Source organism: Pelobates fuscus, chromosome 1 (assembly GCF_036172605.1).
Source record: "Pelobates fuscus isolate aPelFus1 chromosome 1, aPelFus1.pri, whole genome shotgun sequence".
NCBI classification, from domain to species: domain Eukaryota; kingdom Metazoa; phylum Chordata; class Amphibia; order Anura; family Pelobatidae; genus Pelobates; species Pelobates fuscus.
The window spans coordinates 25,223,248-25,244,292 of NC_086317.1; the positions used below are offsets into that span (position 1 = coordinate 25,223,248).

The following is a 21,045-nucleotide window of genomic DNA, read 5'->3' on the forward strand; positions in this document are numbered from 1 at the left end:
TATATGTGATGGCTTCTTCTTGTTGTCTTAGTTTTCAATTAGGTGGTATCTAATACCTATTCTAAACGATGCTGTAAAAATATCCAGTGTTATTTACTAAAAGTGAGATCCTCAATCTTGATTGGAAAGCAATGCATTGGGAGGCTATTGCACCTGTGCAGCAAAACACCACTCTGCACCAATCAGCATCTCCTCATAGAGATACATTGAATCAATACATCTTCATGGGAACGTTCAGCCTCTCCATGCAGAGTGTGGAGATGCTGAATGTCAGTGCAGCACTAGACTAGGAAGCACCTCTACTGTTCATCTGAGTGACTGTACCTAGAGGCAGTGATTTTGCATTGAAAAGTCTGCAGGGACATGCTATAGACACCATAACCACTACATCAAGCCGTAGTGGTTCTGTGACTATAGTGTCCTCTTAAACCACAATAAATGTGTTTAGAAATCAGTGTGTGTGGCTGAGCGGACGCCATTTCAGCGGGCTCCCACCTTGCAAATCAAAATCCGCCAAAATCTCGGAAAATACCCGCCATCCGAACCGGAGCACATCAGAACAGTGTCCAGGTCCACACACCGAACCGGCAGATGCCTTTCCGGTACACTCCTAAGTCTGGGAGTGCAAAACGCAGGCCTAAGGCCTACCACGCACCAAGCTTACACGGCCTCGAGCAGCTACTCGGCGGGACCTACCTACAGGGTGATTCCGATCCGGAAAACGACTTTGACCCATACGGGCCGGAGACTCCCGAACCCATGGGGAAACGCACACAGAAGGCTCACATGGGCTCCTCTACAGCACAGGACATTGGAACTTTGCTCCAGCGGCCAGCGCTGCCCAAAACTACCGCCATGGTCCAAACACCATCCAACTCACCGGCCCACTCATCAACCCAAACTGACACAGCACTCACAATGCCGGTAACGAACACAGCAATGGGAGACTTTAATTTTGCCACTAAACAGGACCTACAAAACTGGGTCAAAGACATACAGAAAACGTTGGCTGTTGATGTGGGACGCCTGAAAACCGACATGCACAACCCCCCCTCCCCCCCCGCCACCCCCTTGGTTAGGGGTAATATACTATCCCCCCCCCCCCCCGCTTCTCACAAAATAGGTCTCACTACCCGATTAAAATATAACACCCTGCACGTAACATACCGCAACCATTAACTTGCACCAACGCTAATAACATGAGCCTATATCTAGACATGTAGGGAATCTAATATTAAAATCCGTAAGTCTTGTTATAATGCATGCTTAGCCCCTCATGTGACCAGCATTACCTCTCACTCAGCCATGTCCAGTATAACTACTAAGCTGGTCTACACTCTGTCTTAGATTGAGAAGCACTTACTTTCTTAACTATATGGCATATTGGAAAGTTTAAGCCTGTTTATATTTTTTGAAATGCTAATCTGCACTGTTTTTATGCCAATGCCTCATTAGAATGTCAGTATACACGCTGCTGATCTACACTTACTGTCAGCTTACATTGTGACCTTCCATACTCGATATGGACGACCTGCTGACATACCTATCGTTTTGCCTTTCGTTAAGCCTGAATATACTAACTTAATTTTATGCATGTCTAGAATATAACAAAACTTGCTGTTTCATGTTAAAAAAAAAAATATGTGCTGTATCAAAATGCCACTCATTGAAATGCCACGAATATGCCTGCAGTTGCTGTCGTGGCCCTGCACGCTTGCCTGTACCTTATATGCACATGCAAAAATAAAGAATTAAAAAAAAAAAAAAAATCAGTGTGTGTGTGTGAATAAGATACATTGTTCTTCTTTTAAATTACATTTTAGTTGCATAAATGATTACGTTAATTTTTGTAGAAACATGTACGTGAACTTAACTCCAGTATGGGTGAAGTGATGCCAGGATTGTAAAATAACATGTGAATTGCCTAATTTGATCACGAAGGGGTTAATAATATCAATCACTATGCAATGCATGTTTTCAGATTATACAAAATCCAGTTGGTTATACAGGTCTTTGCTTGAAAAAATTGAAAAGGCGTGAATCTGTTACCCATCAGTAACTTTGTCAGCGGTTATTATCTAACGTCCAAATGGCCTTGTAGTGAATGGGGTAAAAAACAACCGGCTACATACATGGTCGTTCAGACTGCAAAACCTGGACATTGTTTACACTATTTAACAATGCCTGGATATTGCAATTCAGATAGCACGTGCTTGTCAGCCACCATACTAATGAAAGAATGAGGCTTCAAAATGGGTAAAGCATTTACAAAGGCTTTCTCATGCTTTGAATTCTTATTAGATTGTAAGCCAACCAAGTTTTTATTTAAACTTTTTTAATGTGGCAGCTGGCTAGCTCATAATTAACCTTTGCATTGCCGAGGGTATTTAACTATATGTAGTTAGCTCTACAAGCAGGCAATAATACTTGAAAAGATCAATTCACTGGCAAAAAATCAAGTGGACCACAATTTGCGAATGTGCTTCCTACTGAATGCATTCGGCTCAGAAGTTTATTAACCTCATTAATTATTATCAGTGCTTTGTTTGTCTTCAAAATCCTATACTTTCTATCGGGCTCAGATGTGATAGCACTGATTTTAATCCAGGCACGAACGCTTCTGGGCAATTGCTGCAAATTCGCTCGGCCTACCCGAATTCCAGCTGTATAAATAATATAACCATTGCAGTCATTTTCACCAGATTTGGTCTATCCGGACAGCATACAATGTTTAGTGCAGGGATGCCCAAAAGGTAGATGTTTTAAAACTACAGCTTCCATGATGCTTTGTTATTGTAATAGAGGGCAAAGCATCATGGGATTTGTAGTTCTAAAACATCTGGGGATCTACCCTTTAGGCATCCCTGGTTTAGTGAATAGCTCTGTGAATAGCTCTGTGTATGTTTTAAATGAGACGCCCTCTGGTGGCCCAGCCTAAATTAATAAATTACTGAGGGTTTCTTTCCATAGATTCTGCTAGAGATGCAAGCTATTCAATGAACTGAGCCATCACATATTTTACACTAAACCATCAATGTATAAATGCTTCCTGCGTCCAAAATAAAATGTTTGCCAGTGGTCGATGTATCCTTTACACACAGCGTTTTAGATCTGCCAGGGCAAATGATGTATCAGGAAATATTTTCTGCTGGGAAGTGGTGAGCAGCTGGTGTGACATTGCTCCGAGCGGGAGACTATGAGTTTACATTCCCGGACTGGTGTTTCTCCCTCACTTAGCTATCTAGTTAATGCTCTGTTAACATCCTCCGCATGCAATAAATAATTAACATGACTTGTCACATGATGAGAGAATCGTAGAGAGTGCCAGGCGCAGCAGACCACTGGTCCCTTCTGTTTCTGCTTTATTTCCTTACATCAAAACCCAGTCAACGTGACTAATTCTGCTACGCTTGGAGAACTACGCAGTACGCACACAGACCATGACACATCACAGCACTTCCATCATGGCTGATTAGATACCCATATGTTCTCTAAACTGTTACATTAAAGACAGCATGGCAAGATTCACTTGCAACGAGTATTATCACTTTAAATTAACTGACTTGTCACTTAAAGAACCAGACCTAATCATCTAATCCAGTAGTTCCCAAGTCCTCAAGGCAACCCTACCAGTCCAGGATTTAAGGATTACCCAGTTGTGTCAAGGTTTTTTTTTTTTTTCTAAAAACACTCAAGACACAACTTGGTAATCCCTAAATCCTGGACTGGTAGGGTTGCCTTGAGTGCTAGTTTGGGAACCACTGATTTAACCCATACCTTAATACATCTACGCTAAACATAATGTAGATACAAATAAAGCTACATTTTGAAAAGTGCTTGTCCATTGTGGGCTGAGGTAGATATATTGAGGGGAGCTTGTGAATTGGAAGCCTAGGTAGCTGTTTTGAGGGGTGCTTGCTCTTTGGCGGTGTAGGTAGGTGTTTTGAAGGGTGCTTGCCATCTGGAGGCATAGGTAGGTGTTTCGATAAGTGCTTGTCCATTGAACTCCTAGGTAGGTGTTTGAAAGGATGTTTGTCCATTGCAGGCCGTGGTAAGTGTTTTGAAAGGTGCTTGTCCATTGGATGCCTAGGTAGGATTTTTTAAGGGGTGTTTGCCTATTGGAGGAAAAGTTAGGTGTTTTGAGGGTACTTGTCCACTGGAGGCCTAGTTAGGTGTTTCAATGGTTGCTTGTCCATCGGAGGTCTAAGTATGTGTTTTGCTTGGTGTTTGCCCACTGGAGGCCTAGATAGGTGTAGTAAAGTATGGGTTAGATAATTAGGGTTGGTTCGTTCAGTAAATAAGGCTAGATGTAGGGTTTGTTCCTTCTAGCATTGCAGTTGGCAGGACATATAATCTGGTTTTGTCCACATGTCCTATCAAACTACAAAACTATGAAACTCTGGGCAGCTTTTCATCCGTCTTCTGCCAACCCTATAAGAGCCTGCCTATCCTGTGTTATCTGCTTGGCCTCTCTTTGCCCTTAAGATGTTTAATATTTAGATATCTTTTTGCTTTCCTCTCCTGTCGCCCGCTGGGATCCACCCTGTATCACACAGTCCTCAGCACTTCACTTCTCAGAACCCGCTGTAACATCGTCACTGTTCCAATGTTTGTTTTGTAGATCTGCCAAGACTGTCTGTGTATCACTTTCCTATCCGATGCTCTTAGTGAATGCACTTACTAACAAATCACACCTACGTTTCTTAATTGATCTAACATAATTAACTAAGGATAACCTTTTCTAAACCGTTGCACAGAGAATTTGGAATGTTTAATCCAAACACTGCACTGGAAGACCTGACAGCAGGTGCATATATCCAAAACCTGTTTTAACATGTATTCATCCCCTTAATTGCATCACATGCTGAGTGATAGGCAAATAATCTACGAGAACCAGCTATTCATTTGCATATAAGAGCAAACATCATTATTGACTGCATTCAGTTTACAGTAAACCGTATACAAATTATTTGTGTTCTCTTCAGGCCGTGACAAAGACATACTGGCGCAGTAAAAGAACACACTAAATGTGTTGGAATATTGCTGTATTATTTTATTGTTTTACCTCCCAAATCACATGGCTGCTCTGTGTGACACCCGAATATCCTGATCCCTCAACAGCCTAGCTCTGTCACCCTGTGTTGGTAGGACTGAGGGGAAGCGTGGCATGTGGTGATTGATCACTGTCTTACACGTTTTGGGCCGAATAAACAAGGATTGAGTTTATGTGGGCCACAAAAAAACAAAAACGTCAGTTTTCATAGAAATGTAGGTTTATTTAGAAAAGTAAAGTATAAAAAAAGTTGCATTACTGGCACTGGATGTAGGGCTTCAAAGTTAACAAAAGAGCCTTTAACCCTTTAAGCACACAGCTTCAGAAGCTTGTCTTAGGCTTAATGACACAAGCAATTTTTTGCATTTTCTTGCTGTTTGCGTTCAACTGCAATTTGCATCTATCTCGTTTATTACACTGACACATATTATATACTGTTTTTTAAAGGACAGAAAGGGCTTTAATTTGATGTAACATATATATATATAAATGCTTATTTATTATCAAAAAAATACAGAAAAATGCAAAAAAACAACAAAATTGTGGGGGGGGGGTTTACAGTTTTTGCAATAATAATGTGTGCATAATTAGTGCAGGTTAAAGAAAGTAATTAAAAATAAATTCATTTAGTTGTTCTGATTTACAGAATATATAATGTGTCTGGGATTTTAAGTTTTTTTTTGGTAGTTACAGGCAGTGGTGTATCTTGGTTTTGTGCTGCCCTAGGCAGGACAAAACTCAGACACCCCCCCCCGCGCACGCGCGCGCCACCCCCACCCAACCCTTTCCCCCTGCCCCGCCTTCTAAATACACACATATTCACTGACAGATACGCATACACTAGCTAACAGACAAACAGAGTCAGACACACACAGTCGGACACACACACTAACAGACACACACAGTGAGACACACACACTAACAGACACACACACACTAACACACACAGTCACAGACACACACTAACAGACACACTAACACACACACACACACACAGTCAGAGACACACACACACACACTCACATTAACACTTTTTTTTTTTTTAATTTACTCCCCCCCCAGCCTCCTTACCTTTGGGAATGCTGGGGGTGGGGGGGTTCTCCCATTCCCTGGTGGTCCAGTGGCTGCAGGGCGGCACTGGCGGGCAGGCTGGGCGGCCGGCGAGGGAGCCCTTCCCCTGAGCTCTCAGCTCATCTCCCTCGCGCGCCGCGCGCAGAGTGAGGCTGGGAGGCGGAGCCGGAATATGACGTCATATTCCGGCTCCCAGTCTCACTCTGCGGGCGGCGCGCGAGGGAGCTGAGCAGAGAGCTCAGGGGAAGGGCTCCCTCGCCGGCCGCCCGCCCGCCCAGCAACCAGCCCAGCATGTCTGTTAGCCGCAAGGCTAACAAGACATTTGCCTTGGGCATTTGGGGGCGGCGTTTTTTGCCGCCCCCTGGAAAATGCCGCCCAAGGCAAATGCCTTGTTTGCCTCGCGGCTAATACGCCCCTGGTTACAGGTCACAAAGCACAAGGAGTAAAATAAACTTTTAATGTGGAGCGATTTTAGAATTTGGTATGTTTGTCTTGTAAGCTTAATAGCCATAAAAGAAAACAAAATTGCCACACAAAAGTATATATTTATATAAAGTAGACATCACAGGCTATTTACCTAAGGTTGTTTTGACACTTTCTACGTAGTCATTTCACCGCCAACCTCTGCTAAATATTGGAGTAAAATTGTGTTTTTTTTGGTTTTTGGCACACAAACTTATAACAAAGAACTTCTCATGTGTATTTTGTAAAGTTGGTGTGTGCTATTCCTTTACAAAGTTTTATTTTGTGTTCAGTTACATCTGCTGAGTAAAATGACACCCCCATTGTATGTCTTTGGCCCTATTTCATGAAGTTACAGTGCCATATAGGAGACCTGTCCTTTTCAGTATTCACAGTAGAATTTTGAGAGGCGGATTTAATGAGCCTATGCTTCCATTTGGGGTATTATAACAGTTTGACTTTTCAAAAAAAAACAAAAAACACAAAGGCACATTTGAGACGCAGCCATTCAGTTTTTTTCTTACTTTGAAGTTTTATGCTGTGTCCATGTTCCAATTTGGAGTAGTTTAGATGGTTGGTTATTGAAACTTCCCCACAAACACATACTATTTATTAAAGAATACACCCTGGGGTAATTCAAAAGGCATATTTTGAACCTTAGCGTGGGATCATTTTTTCTCTAGTTTGTTCCAGGTGTAGTGGTAATTAGCATTTTTTAATGTATTTTTTTTTACTTTTTAAACTTTTTAAAACTAGTTTTTAAACTTTTGTTTTGCTTATTATTTTTTTAAAATTTTCCTAAACTTTCTTAAAACTTTTTTTTACAGATTTAAAATTTTTCTAAGCTTTTTTTTACCGTTAACCCCTAACTAGAAGTAAGCAGCACTAACCGTAAATTCCCCATTTTCCCATAACCCCCACCCACCCCAGCTAGCAAAATATATAATTATAAAACATTTAAATTAATTAATTAAATAAATTGAACCCCTGAGGGTTAATAAATAAATAAAAGTTAATCCTCAGGGGTTAAAACAAATTAGATCACTGTGAGCTGTATTTTGATCACTGTAGGCAGTGATCGACTGGCAGGGAAGGGATTAATTTTTATTTGGACTGGGTAAAGGGGGTGTCTTTTTTTATTTTTTACTCAAACGTTATTCAAACTTTTTTTATAAATGTAATTTTTAACTTTTTAAAGCTTATTTTAAAACTATTTTTAACGTTAACCCCTAGTTAGCCTAACTCCAAATCCCCAAATTCCCCACTAACTTCCACCCACCCCAGTTAGCTCAATATATAATTTTAAAATATTTAAATTAATTAATAAAATAGATTTAACCCCTGAGGGTTAAAAAAAAAGAATTAACCCTCAGGGGTTAAAAAAAAAAATCAGATGACAGTAAAATGTAATCCCTGCCAATTGATCACTGTAGTCAGTGATCAATTGGCAGGGAAGGGGTTCATTTTTTATTAAAAGGGGTAAAGGGGATGGGATTTTAATTAAACTTTATTTATTTTTTAACAGGGGGCAGGATCAGCACTGATCCGTCTCCCTGCACTTCACACTGAACCCGGAAGTGCAGGGAGGCGGAAGGTGAGTATACACAGCACATGTGCTCGCTCTGACATGCTGTCAGAGCGGGCACATGTGCTGGGACAGCCCGATCCGGTGCTCCCGGTCTGCCTCTAATACAGAGGCAGACCGGAGCACCATTAACCCCGCGATCGCCGCGATTGCGGCGATCTGGGGTTAATTTTACCGCATGACGGAGGTCCGTCACCCGTCGTTAAGGATATCCCCAGGATGACGGACCTCGTCCGTCACCCGTCCTGAAGGGGTTAACCCCTTAAGGACCGGACTGTTTTGACCATGTTGTAAGTTAAGGACCAGAGCTGTTTTAACATTCATTTACGGTTCCCATACAAATTATATTGTTTTTTTCAGGACAAGAAGGGCTTTCTTTACATACCATTATTTGTATCATGTCATATAATTTACTTTAAAAAAAAAAAAATATATATATATATATATATATATATATGGTGAATTTTTTTTAAAAAAAATACGTTTTTTGACTTTTACTTGAAAACTATTTTACTCTACAAAAGCTAATGAAAAAAACTGCTAAATAGATTGAACATTTTGTCCTGAGTTTTAAAACACCCAGTGTTTACATGCTTTTTTGCATTGTTTTGCAAGTTATACGGCTATAAGCACAAGTAGGACATTGCTGTTTCAAAATATATATTTTTAAAATGTATCAATAGTGACATTGTAACACTGTTATCTGTCATAAATCTCTGAATCACACCTCACATGTACAGCATTTTTTAAAGTAGACAACCCAGGGTATTCAATATGGGGTATGTCCAGTCTCTTTTAGTAGCCACTTAGTCACAAACACTGGCCAAAGTTAGCATTTTTATTTGTTTGTGTGTTAAAAATGCAAAAAAAAAAACAATTATGAACGCTAACTTTGGCCAGTGTTTGTGACTAAGTGGCTACTAAAAAGACTGAACATACCCCATTTGCAAAACCTTGGGTTGTCTTCTTTTCCAAATGGTATGCCATCATAGGGGTAATTCTCATTCCTGGGCTACCATACGCTCTCAACGGCAACATAACTAATCTGAAAAATTGGAAAATGAAGCTTTTTACTTGACCCTGTAACTTTCAAAAGCACTATAAAGCCTGTACATGGGGGGTACTGTTTTACTCTGGAGACTTCGCTGAACACAAATATTAGTGTTTCAAAGCAGTATAATGTATCACAACAATGATGTGATCAGTGAAAGTGTTGTTTGTGTGTTAAAAATGCAAAAAACTTAATTTTCACTGACAATATCATCGCTGTGATATGTTTTACAGTTTTGAAACACTAATATTTGTGTTCAGCGAAGTCTCCCAAGTAAAACAGTACCCCCATATGTACAGGTTTTAGGGTGTCATGGAAAGTTACAAATTCAATTCTCTGGACTTTCGGCCTGGGTTGTCAGGCAGGTCCCTCAAATTGCAATCAATAAAATGACTTAATTATGTAAAAATATTACATAAATACACACGTAGATTTTAAATATAGATACATATTTATATATTTAAAGTCTACATGTATATTTCTGAAATTATTTATGTGATTATGTGTATGGATATGTATTAAGGCCTTTTGGACTGTAATTGTGGGAGGGGCGTATGACACACCTCTTCCCTACTTAAGGGACACCCCTTACCTGGCTCCATATCGTTCGAGGCCAGCGCTGCATCATTTCCACTTCCGGGTCATCCAGACGCCATTTTACCTGATTACTCCATGAGGTTTTTTAAGCAGAGCTGTGTCAGGAATCCAGCCACAGGCTTTTCCGGCCTACCACCTTCTTTCTTCAATCCATCGCCGTGGATGGTGTCCAAGTGACTCACAAACTGTAAGTCAACCTACCCGTTATGCCAGGCATCAGTCCCACGGCACCATGCACGGGTCAGGTCCTCACTTTACGGCTGCATTTTGTCTAAGTCTGTTCTAAAACCATTGCATGTTCATGCATATCATTCGTTTAAACCCCCTACCGGTCTTTGGGTGTACTACAGGCTTCTTAGACATTATCGCATTTCATGTACAAACCAACGAACCACTGCATTTTCGCCTACACACTGACCCCTACCGGTCATTCGGTGTACTACAGGCTTCTCAGACATTATTGCATTTCATGTACAAACCATCGAACCACTGCATTTTCGCCTACACACTGACCCCTACCGGTCATTCAGTGTACTACAGGCTTCTCAGACATTAATGCATTTCATGTAAAAACCAACCTTGCTTCATTTAAACAATTGTCATTTCGGTTTGTGTTTTCTGGTCGGCACTTATTCATAGTATATTCTATGCACGATTGCTGTTCGCATTAAAATGCATACGGTTAAGCTATTCATGCTAACTTCTGTTTCCCTTCATACTAAGATTCGGTTATTCTGCTATGTATTCACATAGATCTTTTTCGTGAGTTACATTTCATCATTTCATGTATTTACATTTGGTTAAAAAGTTGCTTGGTTAAATAGACAGACCATTTCCATGCTATTTTTAAGGTATCACTTATTACATCAGGGTATGTAACCAGCTAACATTTCTGTATAGACATTGGACTCCCACGCTTACTGGAGTTTTTTTTTTATATAATTATCCATTTCATTACAATTAAATCAGCCTACGTTACAGGCCTCATTTCTTTGTTGTTAACCATGACACAAGGATTTAATTCCTTTTCATGCATACTCGGGTTGAATCACACGTACTGATCCAACCAATCATACGTTTCCTGCACAGTAATCGGTTAAACTTTCAAATACTTATTTTACACGATCTTAGGTTGTCTATTTTGTTTCAGTTTGCTTATTATATATATATGGTTTTAATAATAATAGTTATTTTATTTTACAATGCAGATATTACATGTATATTACTGTTATGGTTAGCCTACATTACGGCTCCTTTTTCTGTCATGCTCGTACGACATACCACGAGTTCAAGGACACGGTCCTATTTTCAAAGAGTATAATGGAGATATGATGTTATTACAACCATGTACATTACGATTACATGGCACTAACTATTCAGGCCATTTCTTATCATGCTCATACGATATACCACGAGTATATAAGAACACAGTCCTACCTTCCACAGAGGGTTTCGGGTTGAATCACACGCATTGGTTCAACCACTCATACGTCACGTTACAACATTTTCTGCATAGATTGTCATTTCACATAATTTCACATGGCATTTACAAACTCAGGCCTTTTCTTGACACACTCAGACGACGTAACACGAGTATTCAAGAACACGGCATATACGTCTCACAAGACTTTCGGTTTTTGAATCACACGTTCTGGTTCATACATTCATACGTCACTTTACAGCAACATTTATGATTCTGCATATTGTCACTTCACATTAAAAAGTCCCTTGCATTCCCAGATCAGTTTAGTGACATGCATATCATCTGATCACCTTCCATATATACACATTACACGGCCAATCCCCTGCTGCGAGGTATCGGACTCAGCGTAACGCTTGTCACCAAGCATGGGCAGTCATGTCACTATCATACTCATAGATTTTACACCTCCCACACATACTGCTAGAAGCCCTAATCCCAGCCTATACAGATTACACAGGTCTCACAGGATCCATTCTCACTCTATCCCTTTTTAGGTTTATCCAGGTTTTCATACCTGTCGAATCTCAAAACTTCATACATACTACCAGGTACGTAAGCCTGCTCACGTTGTAGTTCACATACGTTTCATTCTTCTAGGCCATAGAGTACTGGCAAGTTAGGGGTATAGGCCCAAATAGGTACCTCCCTTCTTGGCAGTTCTGCCTATCGTTTAGTGGTCCGCGAGGCCAACACCCCGCCTCAACGTTTCGGAGGCAAACGCCATCGGGCCACACGTGAGTTAGCCGCCTCGCAATATTATAGAGAGGGCCTCACCTGTCACTCCCTCCCCCTGTTTTCTTTTACTATCACCGAGAGGCCTACGATTCCTGCCACTACGATGGGTGGCCTCAATAACCCCTCGCGCCAACTCATAGACAGAGCCTCTCATAGCCACTTGGCAACTAGCAGGGCCTCACCTGTCACAAAACAAGATTAATTTTTCGCCTTTCAGGCCTAGTTAGCCTGCTAGTATCACCCCTGGGGAATCGGTCACTACACCCCTTACCATGGCTGGGTCGGCCGCTGCGACCCCTCCAGCACTGGTTGAGTTGCAATCACTTTCTCCTGCCATCTGTTTCAGGGCACATGCTAAATCTGTGTCCAAATAAAATGTATCCCAAAACTATACTTAACATCAATAAACATTTCTGTACTTACGACATTACTGCCACATCATCCATCTAGACATTTGGTGGAATTCATTATCTCGGGTCTATCAGAAGGATTCACACAGGCCTCATACACATGCCTTCCGGAATCCTGGAATGTCCTAATTTACAATCCGCACAACAAACCCTACAGCGGTGGAGACACTCATAGCCAGGAAGTGGCAGAGGACTTCCTATGGGGGCCCTTCCAGTCCCCTCCGTTCACCACATAGCGGACAAACCCCATCGGTATTGTCACGGGGAAATCTTCTCACAAACAGAGACTTATCATTGATCTATCAACACCTCACACCTCTGCCACTCCTAGTCTGAACTCCCTCATACCCTCTGAGGAATTTTCACTGCAATATTCCACCATAGATCACGCCATTACGGCTATCATGCAAGCAGGGGCCGGAGCATGGCTCAGTAAGACTGATATCACAATGCTTTCAAGTTACTGCCTATCCACCCTACACTGTGTCACCTGCATGGTATCAAGTGGGCAGGGAACTACTATTTTGCTCACGTTTAACATTTAGGTTCCAAAGTAGTCCGGCCATTTTCGACGTATTCGCCGAAACCCTATGCTGGCTTTATTAAATATAGCCAGATGCCCTACAGTCATACATTATCTGGATGATTTCTTACTGGTCGAGGAGAATATTTCCCCTCCCAGTAGCCTAAAATAAACCATCAGTCTATTCGAACAGGTGGGTGTCCCAGTCTCCTCCACCAAGACTGAAGGACCAGATACCTTCATCACATTCCTGGGTATCATACTAGACTCAGCCACCATGCAAGCTAGCCTGCCACGCCCAAGGTAGAAAACATTCTGATCAACATAATCTCTACATACAACTCAGTACTTGCAACCGCAAGAATTACAGTCTCTGCTTGGGTCACTGAATTTTGCCATTCGCATCATACCTTGAATGGTAAAAGCATGTTCCTTCCAAAATTGTCTGACTCCTCACCTACCATTTGGTCAGACGCGGCGTCTACCACAGGTTTTGCAGCAATTTTTCAGGAATGAATGGCTTTGGGGCAGCTGGCCTTCAGAAGTTTCAGGACCTGGAGGGTTTTTCCACTACCTTAGCTCTGTTTGAGATACATCCCATCGTGACGGTTGCCGTGGCATGGGTGCATTTATGGGCAGGTTCGTCTGTACGTTGCTACTCAGACAACCAAGTAACTTGTCACATTATAAACAAGGCCGATCCAAATCACTGACTATTATGAGATTCTTGAGGAAACTCACTTGGCTGGCTGCATGTCATAATTTTCTCTTGTTTTGCATTCATGTTCCAGGTGTATGTAACACTGCTGCTGACAATTTGTCTCGCTTTAATTTCCAGGCTTTTCGTCAAATACTCCCGTCAGCCGCACTCACAGCCACGAACACCCCACTATTCCACCATCTAGTAATGGACTAGATGCTATTATGCAACATAGCAGAACATTGTCCCAATTAGCACTGTCTACTAATACCCGGGAAACTTACGATAGAGCTTTCATTTGATTTAAAGATTCCTTTCTGAACACAACATCTTACAACCTTTCATCGTGACATCCTGGTTGGGCTTTGCTTCTTTTTGCCAAACTCAAACTATCATACAACACAATCAAACCATATCTGACAGGCATCCAACATCACATGCTAACTTTACAACCAGACAAATCAAGTGTCCTCCTACCAATTAAGAACATCCTTAGGGGTATTCAGAGATCTGAACCCCCACGTACGGCCCAGAGGCTACCCATAGATTTCCATATTTTTAAAGACTTATACAATTCACTAGATTTAAACCCTTTGCCAACAACACAAACCTCATCATTAAAACCGCCATATACGTAGCCTTGTTTATGGTTTCTTGAGACCAAGAGAATTTACCGCCATCAGCACAACACAGTCCACTCACATCCTACTTCATTCACACTTAACAAAACACATGGACTATTATATCTTGACTCTGCCTCACTCCAAAACCAGTCAACATGCACTTTCAGTAGAGGTTAAGTACTATCCTACTCACAACAGGTGGAGCCCCGTCAAACTACTGGACTCATATACCCAGCATAACAACGAACCACCATCTCAACCACTTTCAGTCTACAAGGTTCGGTACTCACTACCACCACCTTTATGACACACGTCAGGTCTTTACTTACACAGCTGGGCCTCAAATCAGCTAACTATTCGGGCCACTCCTTCCGCATAGGAGCGGCCTCCACAGCATCCAGTGCAAACATTCCAGTTCATGTTATCAAGTCACTAGGGCGCTGGAAATCATCGGCTTACTCTAGATACATACCTAACCCGGTACAAGAAGTAAGAAATGCCTTTCAAGACATGTCTGGTTAAAGTATGTATATTGCTGGTATGTAATAAATTTGATTTTCTACTTTTGCCCTCTTTATTTACAGGCCTACCTCATCGTTGGTTCCGGCACACCACAACCGACTTGCTCTTTTAATACCATCCTACACTTATCAGTGTTTGTATCTTCTGTACTATCATGAGCCCTTAACACAAATATATATATTATATATATATATATATATATATATATATATATATTGTATTATTTTTATTTATTTACATATACATGGATATATTATATAATAGAATTTCATTTCACAAAATATGTATTTCAATCATTATTTGTGCGTTAAGAATTTACAATTGTTAGCTTTGAAATAAAAATTGTTATCTTTCTAATAAGGCTCCCGAGAGCTGGAAAGGAGCCATCGCTCTGTTACCTGGGATTATACTTTTGCTTAATGCATACCTATTACAGCACAGTTGGCTTTCATTATGCAAACACAGCATCAAAGAGAGTTTCATAAATGGTCTCTGTGATAATACACGAGTTAACAAGCAATTCATTATGTATTCTTCACTTGAGATAAGATCATTGTGTGTTCTGCTAATTACTTCCCAAGATGTGCTTGGTTCTACATGTGATCTGTGAAGTGGCTTTATGTAATATTTAAGTGAATATCTGTTTATGAAAAACAGAATTATTTTGGAAGTTTCTCTGTTTCACTGCACACATTATACTTTATAATCAATGCTTTATTTATTATTTACACTAGGGGCACCCAGTTTTGTGCACGCCAAGGGGTGATAAATTACGATTCACAGAATTAGGATCAACGATATCCTGATTTAGACCATGGGTATCCAATGAGTGACCATGTATAGCAAATAAATAGCCTGATTGAATACATTTAGAAAATGCGTTTCACAAAATGGCAACCTTGGACGGTGCAGCTTAATATAATGTTATTGATTTGCATCATTCAAGCTGGTCCTACTAGAATTACGCAAACAGAACTTGTTATGTAATGAGAATTTGAATTCACACCAAGAAGTGACCTTAAACATGGGGATCACATACCAGCTCCATAATGGAGGTCAGAGGCAAGAATGCGGATATTTAGACACAAACCAGCCAACCATGGTGGGATCCAACATCAATACATGGCCGAGATAACTCAAGCAAATAGTGTGCAAGCTAAACCAGTTTAAAACTAGTATATTGAGCAGATAACAGCTTCAGGCAGGTCATGTTTTGATAAGCAGATCCTCGGATTATAAACCGAGTCACAAAAAAGACAAAATCCATGAATTTCCGCTAACTCTTCAATCATATGTTGCATATCCTAAACAGGCAACCCCCCTACAACATCATCAATAGAATAAACGTAACTTTGTTTTGACCAAGTCTTGTTGGAATTGCATAAACTATATATACACTATAGACAGGAAACACTGTAGCTGTACATCTTGTATCGCAGTATAGAACCCACTAACCTCCCCTAACAGCATTTATTGTTTATCTGGTTTTCAATCAAAATTACACATTATCTGATACAAGTTCACCATTTTCTATGTCTCTATATCTTTGACAGGAACAGAAACTCGTCATCAAACCTAAAAACCATGACTGCTAGACAATGACCGGGTGGCTGCATGAATTTTAACGAGCTGATTGTCTTTCCTCGCCATTTCTGATGAGATCACGCAATGTACGTGGTGTGAATGTAAATAATCCATTCAACATTCATTTGTGCTTGCTGTTTATTGTGTACTTCAATTGCCTTTAGCGACGATAGGAAATATAACTTTGCACTGTTGCAGTCACATGGAACTAGAGAGAAAGACACTGGCAACAAGTCAAAAAGCAGACTGGCACATGTCATTCTTGAGTGTTCCGACTCCCAATAAAAAGCATTTAGTCAGAAGGAGCAACTTATAGTCTAACTTGCTGTATACTCTTAACAAATTTCTTCAAGACCAGTACCCATATGATGGAGCAAAATGTTTCCTAAGGCCCTATCTTTAAAATTAAACGAAGAAACTTAACTGTATAACAGCACAGCTATCAATAGATGGAAAGGCCGTAGCTTTATTGAGGGTAATTAGAGGCATTACAAAACACTTTAAAATTAATTCCATAACCATTTCACCAAAATTAAACTTAACAATCCGCCCTTGAACCAGCCAGATTGCTTAAACCTTAAAGGGACACTATAGTCACCCAGACCCCTTCAGCTCAATGAAGTGGTCTGGGTGCCAGGTCCCTCATGTTTTAACCCTTCAGATGCAAACATAGCAGTTTCAGAGAAACTGCTATGTTTACATTTGGGGTTAAGCCAGCCTCTACTGGCTGTCTTTCAGACAGCCACTAGAGGCGCCTCTGCGACGCTGGAGGCATATTATGCCTCCATCGTGCAGAACGTCCATAGGAAAGCATTGAGAAATGCTTTCCTATGGACACTTTGAATGTGCGCGCGGCACTTGCTGCGCATGCACATTCTGCATTCGGCTCTGCTGAGTTTTAACCCCTTCAGCGTCACGGGAGTGGGATCCTGAGGGTGGGGGCACCCTCAGGGCACTATAGTGTCAGGAAAACCGCTTTGTTTTCCTGACACTATAGTGATCCTTTACGCCTCAATCCACCTGGTATTTGAGGCTACCTTATCCCCAATTCCCCAGCCTACGACACTAAAATGAAATAAAAGGGGTGGCTGGGTGGGAAGCTCAAAACTTCTCCCTCTTGTTCTGTAAGTCCCTCAGAGCGTGAAGCCCGCGCAATTCAAATCTGGTATATATAAACAAGTATTAACTAGCATGCGCCACTTGCTTCAATCCTGACCAATCAGAGCTTACCATTTTCCCGCCTCTGCAGAACCTAAACCCACCAAAAGAGAATATCCGAATTTTAAACTGCTGTAAACCAGATATATCCAGCTAACCTCCTAGCTAAACTAACCCTTGATCTTCAGCTGACCATGAACCTATTGCCTGTGGGACATCTCCTTCTCCATTATCACTACAAAAGATAAATACAGCAAAACATAGTGTAATGTTGTTTTGACATTAAATAGCAAGACACTTCATGGTTGCACTCAAACATTCAATGTTCTATATGAGCCTTCAAGGTGCCTCTCCTGCATGTTGTAGGGGGTTGTAGCCCTCTCCTGCTGATGGCCCCAAGTGACTTTTTATCTTTTGTAGTGATAACAGCTGGATCCCTAAACTGCATATTCTGTCTGTATTCTGCTATTGGTTCCTGTATCGGAAGGTAACCATAGGGAAGCTGTACGGTATATCCAAAGCTGAGTTGTAATCATTTGTTTGTTTCCACTAAACATGGGTGAGAAGGTGGAAGAGTCATATCAATAAACTACTCCCTAACCAATCAATACCTACTAAACATCACAATTACCATAATTGATTTTATTTTTTTACTAGCAGTTCAATTAGATTTTATTTATAAAGATACAAAACAGACAGAGATACAGTGTGACAGAAATGGTGGTAAAACAAAACATATAATATTAATGCTAATTATTAATAGCAAAGTTTGAAACTTCTATAAACTTGAACATAGTAAATATAATTTTTTTTAATAAAACTTGGGGCTTTTCATTCAATGTAATACATTTTACGTTTTACATACATGTAACATATACTGTATTTTTTTCTCCCCACAGAGTGTTTGCACAAGGTAAACAGATATGGGGGACTGGACGTTCCTTGGAGAATTTCTAGAAGAGGTTCAGAAACATTCCACGGTGGTGGGGAAGGTGTGGTTGACTATGCTCTTCATTTTTCGAATGCTAGTATTAGGAACTGCAGCAGAGTCATCTTGGGGAGATGAACAGTCAGACTTTACATGCGACACTAACCAGCCTGGTTGTGAAAATGTTTGCTACGATAAAGCCTTCCCCATTTCCCACATCCGATACTGGGTTCTCCAGATCATTTTTGTTTCTACCCCATCGTTACTTTACATGGGACATGCAATGCACATGGTTCGGGTAGAGGAGAAAAAGAAACTCAGAGAAGAAGAAAAGTCAAAGGGGAATATTACTGGTGACTCCGTCTACCACCAGCAGGAGTATACACCAGAAAAAGCTGAACCTTCCTACAGGGATGAGCTGAGTGGTAAAATCAGATTAAAAGGAAGCTTATTAAATACATACGTATGCAGTATTTTGATCCGTACTGTGATGGAAATAGCTTTTATTGTTGGACAGTACATGTTGTACGGGATCTTTTTGAATACGCTATATATTTGCAAAAGAGCACCATGTCCACATCCTGTCAACTGCTTTGTGTCCAGGCCAACTGAGAAAAATGTCTTTATAATTTTTATGTTTTCAGTGGCAGGCCTGTCTCTATTACTTAGTTTGGTGGAACTCTATTACTTGGCTTGGAAAAAGCTAAAGGATAAGGTTGCTGCCTCTCCCACAAACAATCCAAATGCCCTTAGGGTAGCGACTGTGGAACCGGAGCACCGATCTCAAAGTTGCACTCCACCACCAGATTTTAACCAGTGTTTGAGCAGTGACAAAGACAAATACAGCCATCCCTTCAACAATACTCTGGCATCCCAGCAAAACACTGCTAATTTTGCAACTGAAAGGGTCCAAAGCGAAGAAGATGCTGGAGAGGAACAATTCATACACATTAACTACACACAGAATGCTCCGGTGTCTGTTAATTCTATACCACACCATACATCCAATGGCTACTGTCACGGCAACCGCCGCTTGAGTAAAACCAGTCGCACAAGCAGCAAAGCTCGGTCAGATGACTTATCTGTGTAGTGGCCACAATATTGTTTTATCGTTCACCATGGGACTCTTCCCGTCCTGTGAATAGAGCCAAGCAACTAGCAGAGCTTGATGTTCAGGATCAAATTTCTTGTTAGATGACAAGGCACATGATTAAGATGGAGGCTGATAAATCTTCATAGACTTTCAGAGCCAGATAGGAATATATAGGAATCAGACTTTTTGGGAAGATAACACTGGTGGTGTTTTATATAAAGTGCTCAAACATACTTGGATAATAGGAGTTACTAGAACCTGTCCTGAGGAGTATTAGAAAATGTATGTCTAAAGACTTATCAAATAACATGAAATGTGTAGAGCTTTTTAAGCAAACGTTCCTTTTCTGTGGCACAAAGTCATCTTATCAAGTGTTGCATATTACAGTTCAGTGATGAGATAGCACCAGCATTCCTGGGCCCTGTGTTAAAGGTATTACCACAAATAAAAATAGAGCCTCAAAAGAAAAAACGTTTAAAGACCTTTTTTAAAGAAGTGTTACAAAAATATGTAAATATAATGTCAAAATATTTTATGTGTTTTCGTAATATATCCAATGTAGGCCCCGATTTAATATTTTTGATTAAGCTCTTCAAAAGAGTTAATATTTTTAAAGGAAGACTATATGGTCAGAAACACATACATGCATTCCTGACCCTATAATGTTAAAAACGCTATCTAGCTGCCCTTGTGCCCCTTGCCTCCCTAAATATTGTAAAATCTTAGCTTTATGCCATTATGCTGGTGCTGGTTCTGTCCCCAGTCTACCACCAGTCCCAGTCCAATAATCTGGATTGGCTGAAATGGTCAATTCTGATTATCTCAGCCAAGGAGGTGGGCCAGGGGTGGAGTCAAACCCTGCCCTGGCCAATCAGCATCTCCTCATAGAGATTTATTAAATCAATGCATCTTTATGAGGAAAGTTCAGTGTCTATATGCAGCACTGCCCCCAGAAGCACCTCGAGTAACCATCTGACTATCCCTTGTCTGTAACGTAAACACCACCTGTTTACTGCAAGAAGCCTGCAGGGGGTGACTATACTCACCAGAACAACTACATTAAGTTGTAGTTGTTCTGCTGACTATAGTGTCCCTTTAAATAATATTAACCCCTTAAGGACACATGACATGTGTGACTTGTCATGATTCCCTTTTATTGCAGAAGTTTGGTCCTTAAGGGGTTAAAAATGTGCGTTTGTTTTTTTCCAAAATATTAAAATATCAAAAAAAATATCCTTTATATCCTTTATCCTTTATTTTTTAAAAAAATCTATATATAAGTATATAAAAAAACTATTAGAATATTTGTCAAAATATGAAATAATTTAAAAATCTTATGTAAAAATATTAAATCGGGTCCTTAGTACTTTACGTCCTGCCAAACTATGAACAATTTTTAAGTTACTCTTTTTAGAAATTGAAAGAACCTTAGTGTGGGTTTTTAAATGCTGGAAAATCAGGAGTTGC

The 21,045-nt window shown here is 40.5% G+C and overlaps 1 protein-coding gene across 5 annotated transcripts in view; it reads left to right on the forward strand.

The window, feature by feature from the left end:
• The window catches only part of GJA5 (gap junction protein alpha 5), a 90,132-nt gene extending 69,553 nt beyond the window's left edge, over positions 1-20,579 (forward strand). For 4 of the 5 annotated variants that reach the window (XM_063446855.1, XM_063446866.1, XM_063446830.1 and 1 more), the window contains exons 2-3: positions 16,369-16,500; positions 18,457-20,579. In XM_063446855.1, coding sequence (XP_063302925.1) covers positions 18,481-19,575 — 1,095 coding nt within the window. In that variant the 5' untranslated portion in view covers positions 16,369-16,500; positions 18,457-18,480 and the 3' untranslated portion in view covers positions 19,576-20,579. The remainder of the gene's footprint in view (positions 1-16,368; positions 16,501-18,456) is intronic. The other variant, XM_063446838.1, reaches the window with a different exon arrangement.
• Positions 20,580-21,045: the final 466 nt, after the last annotated feature.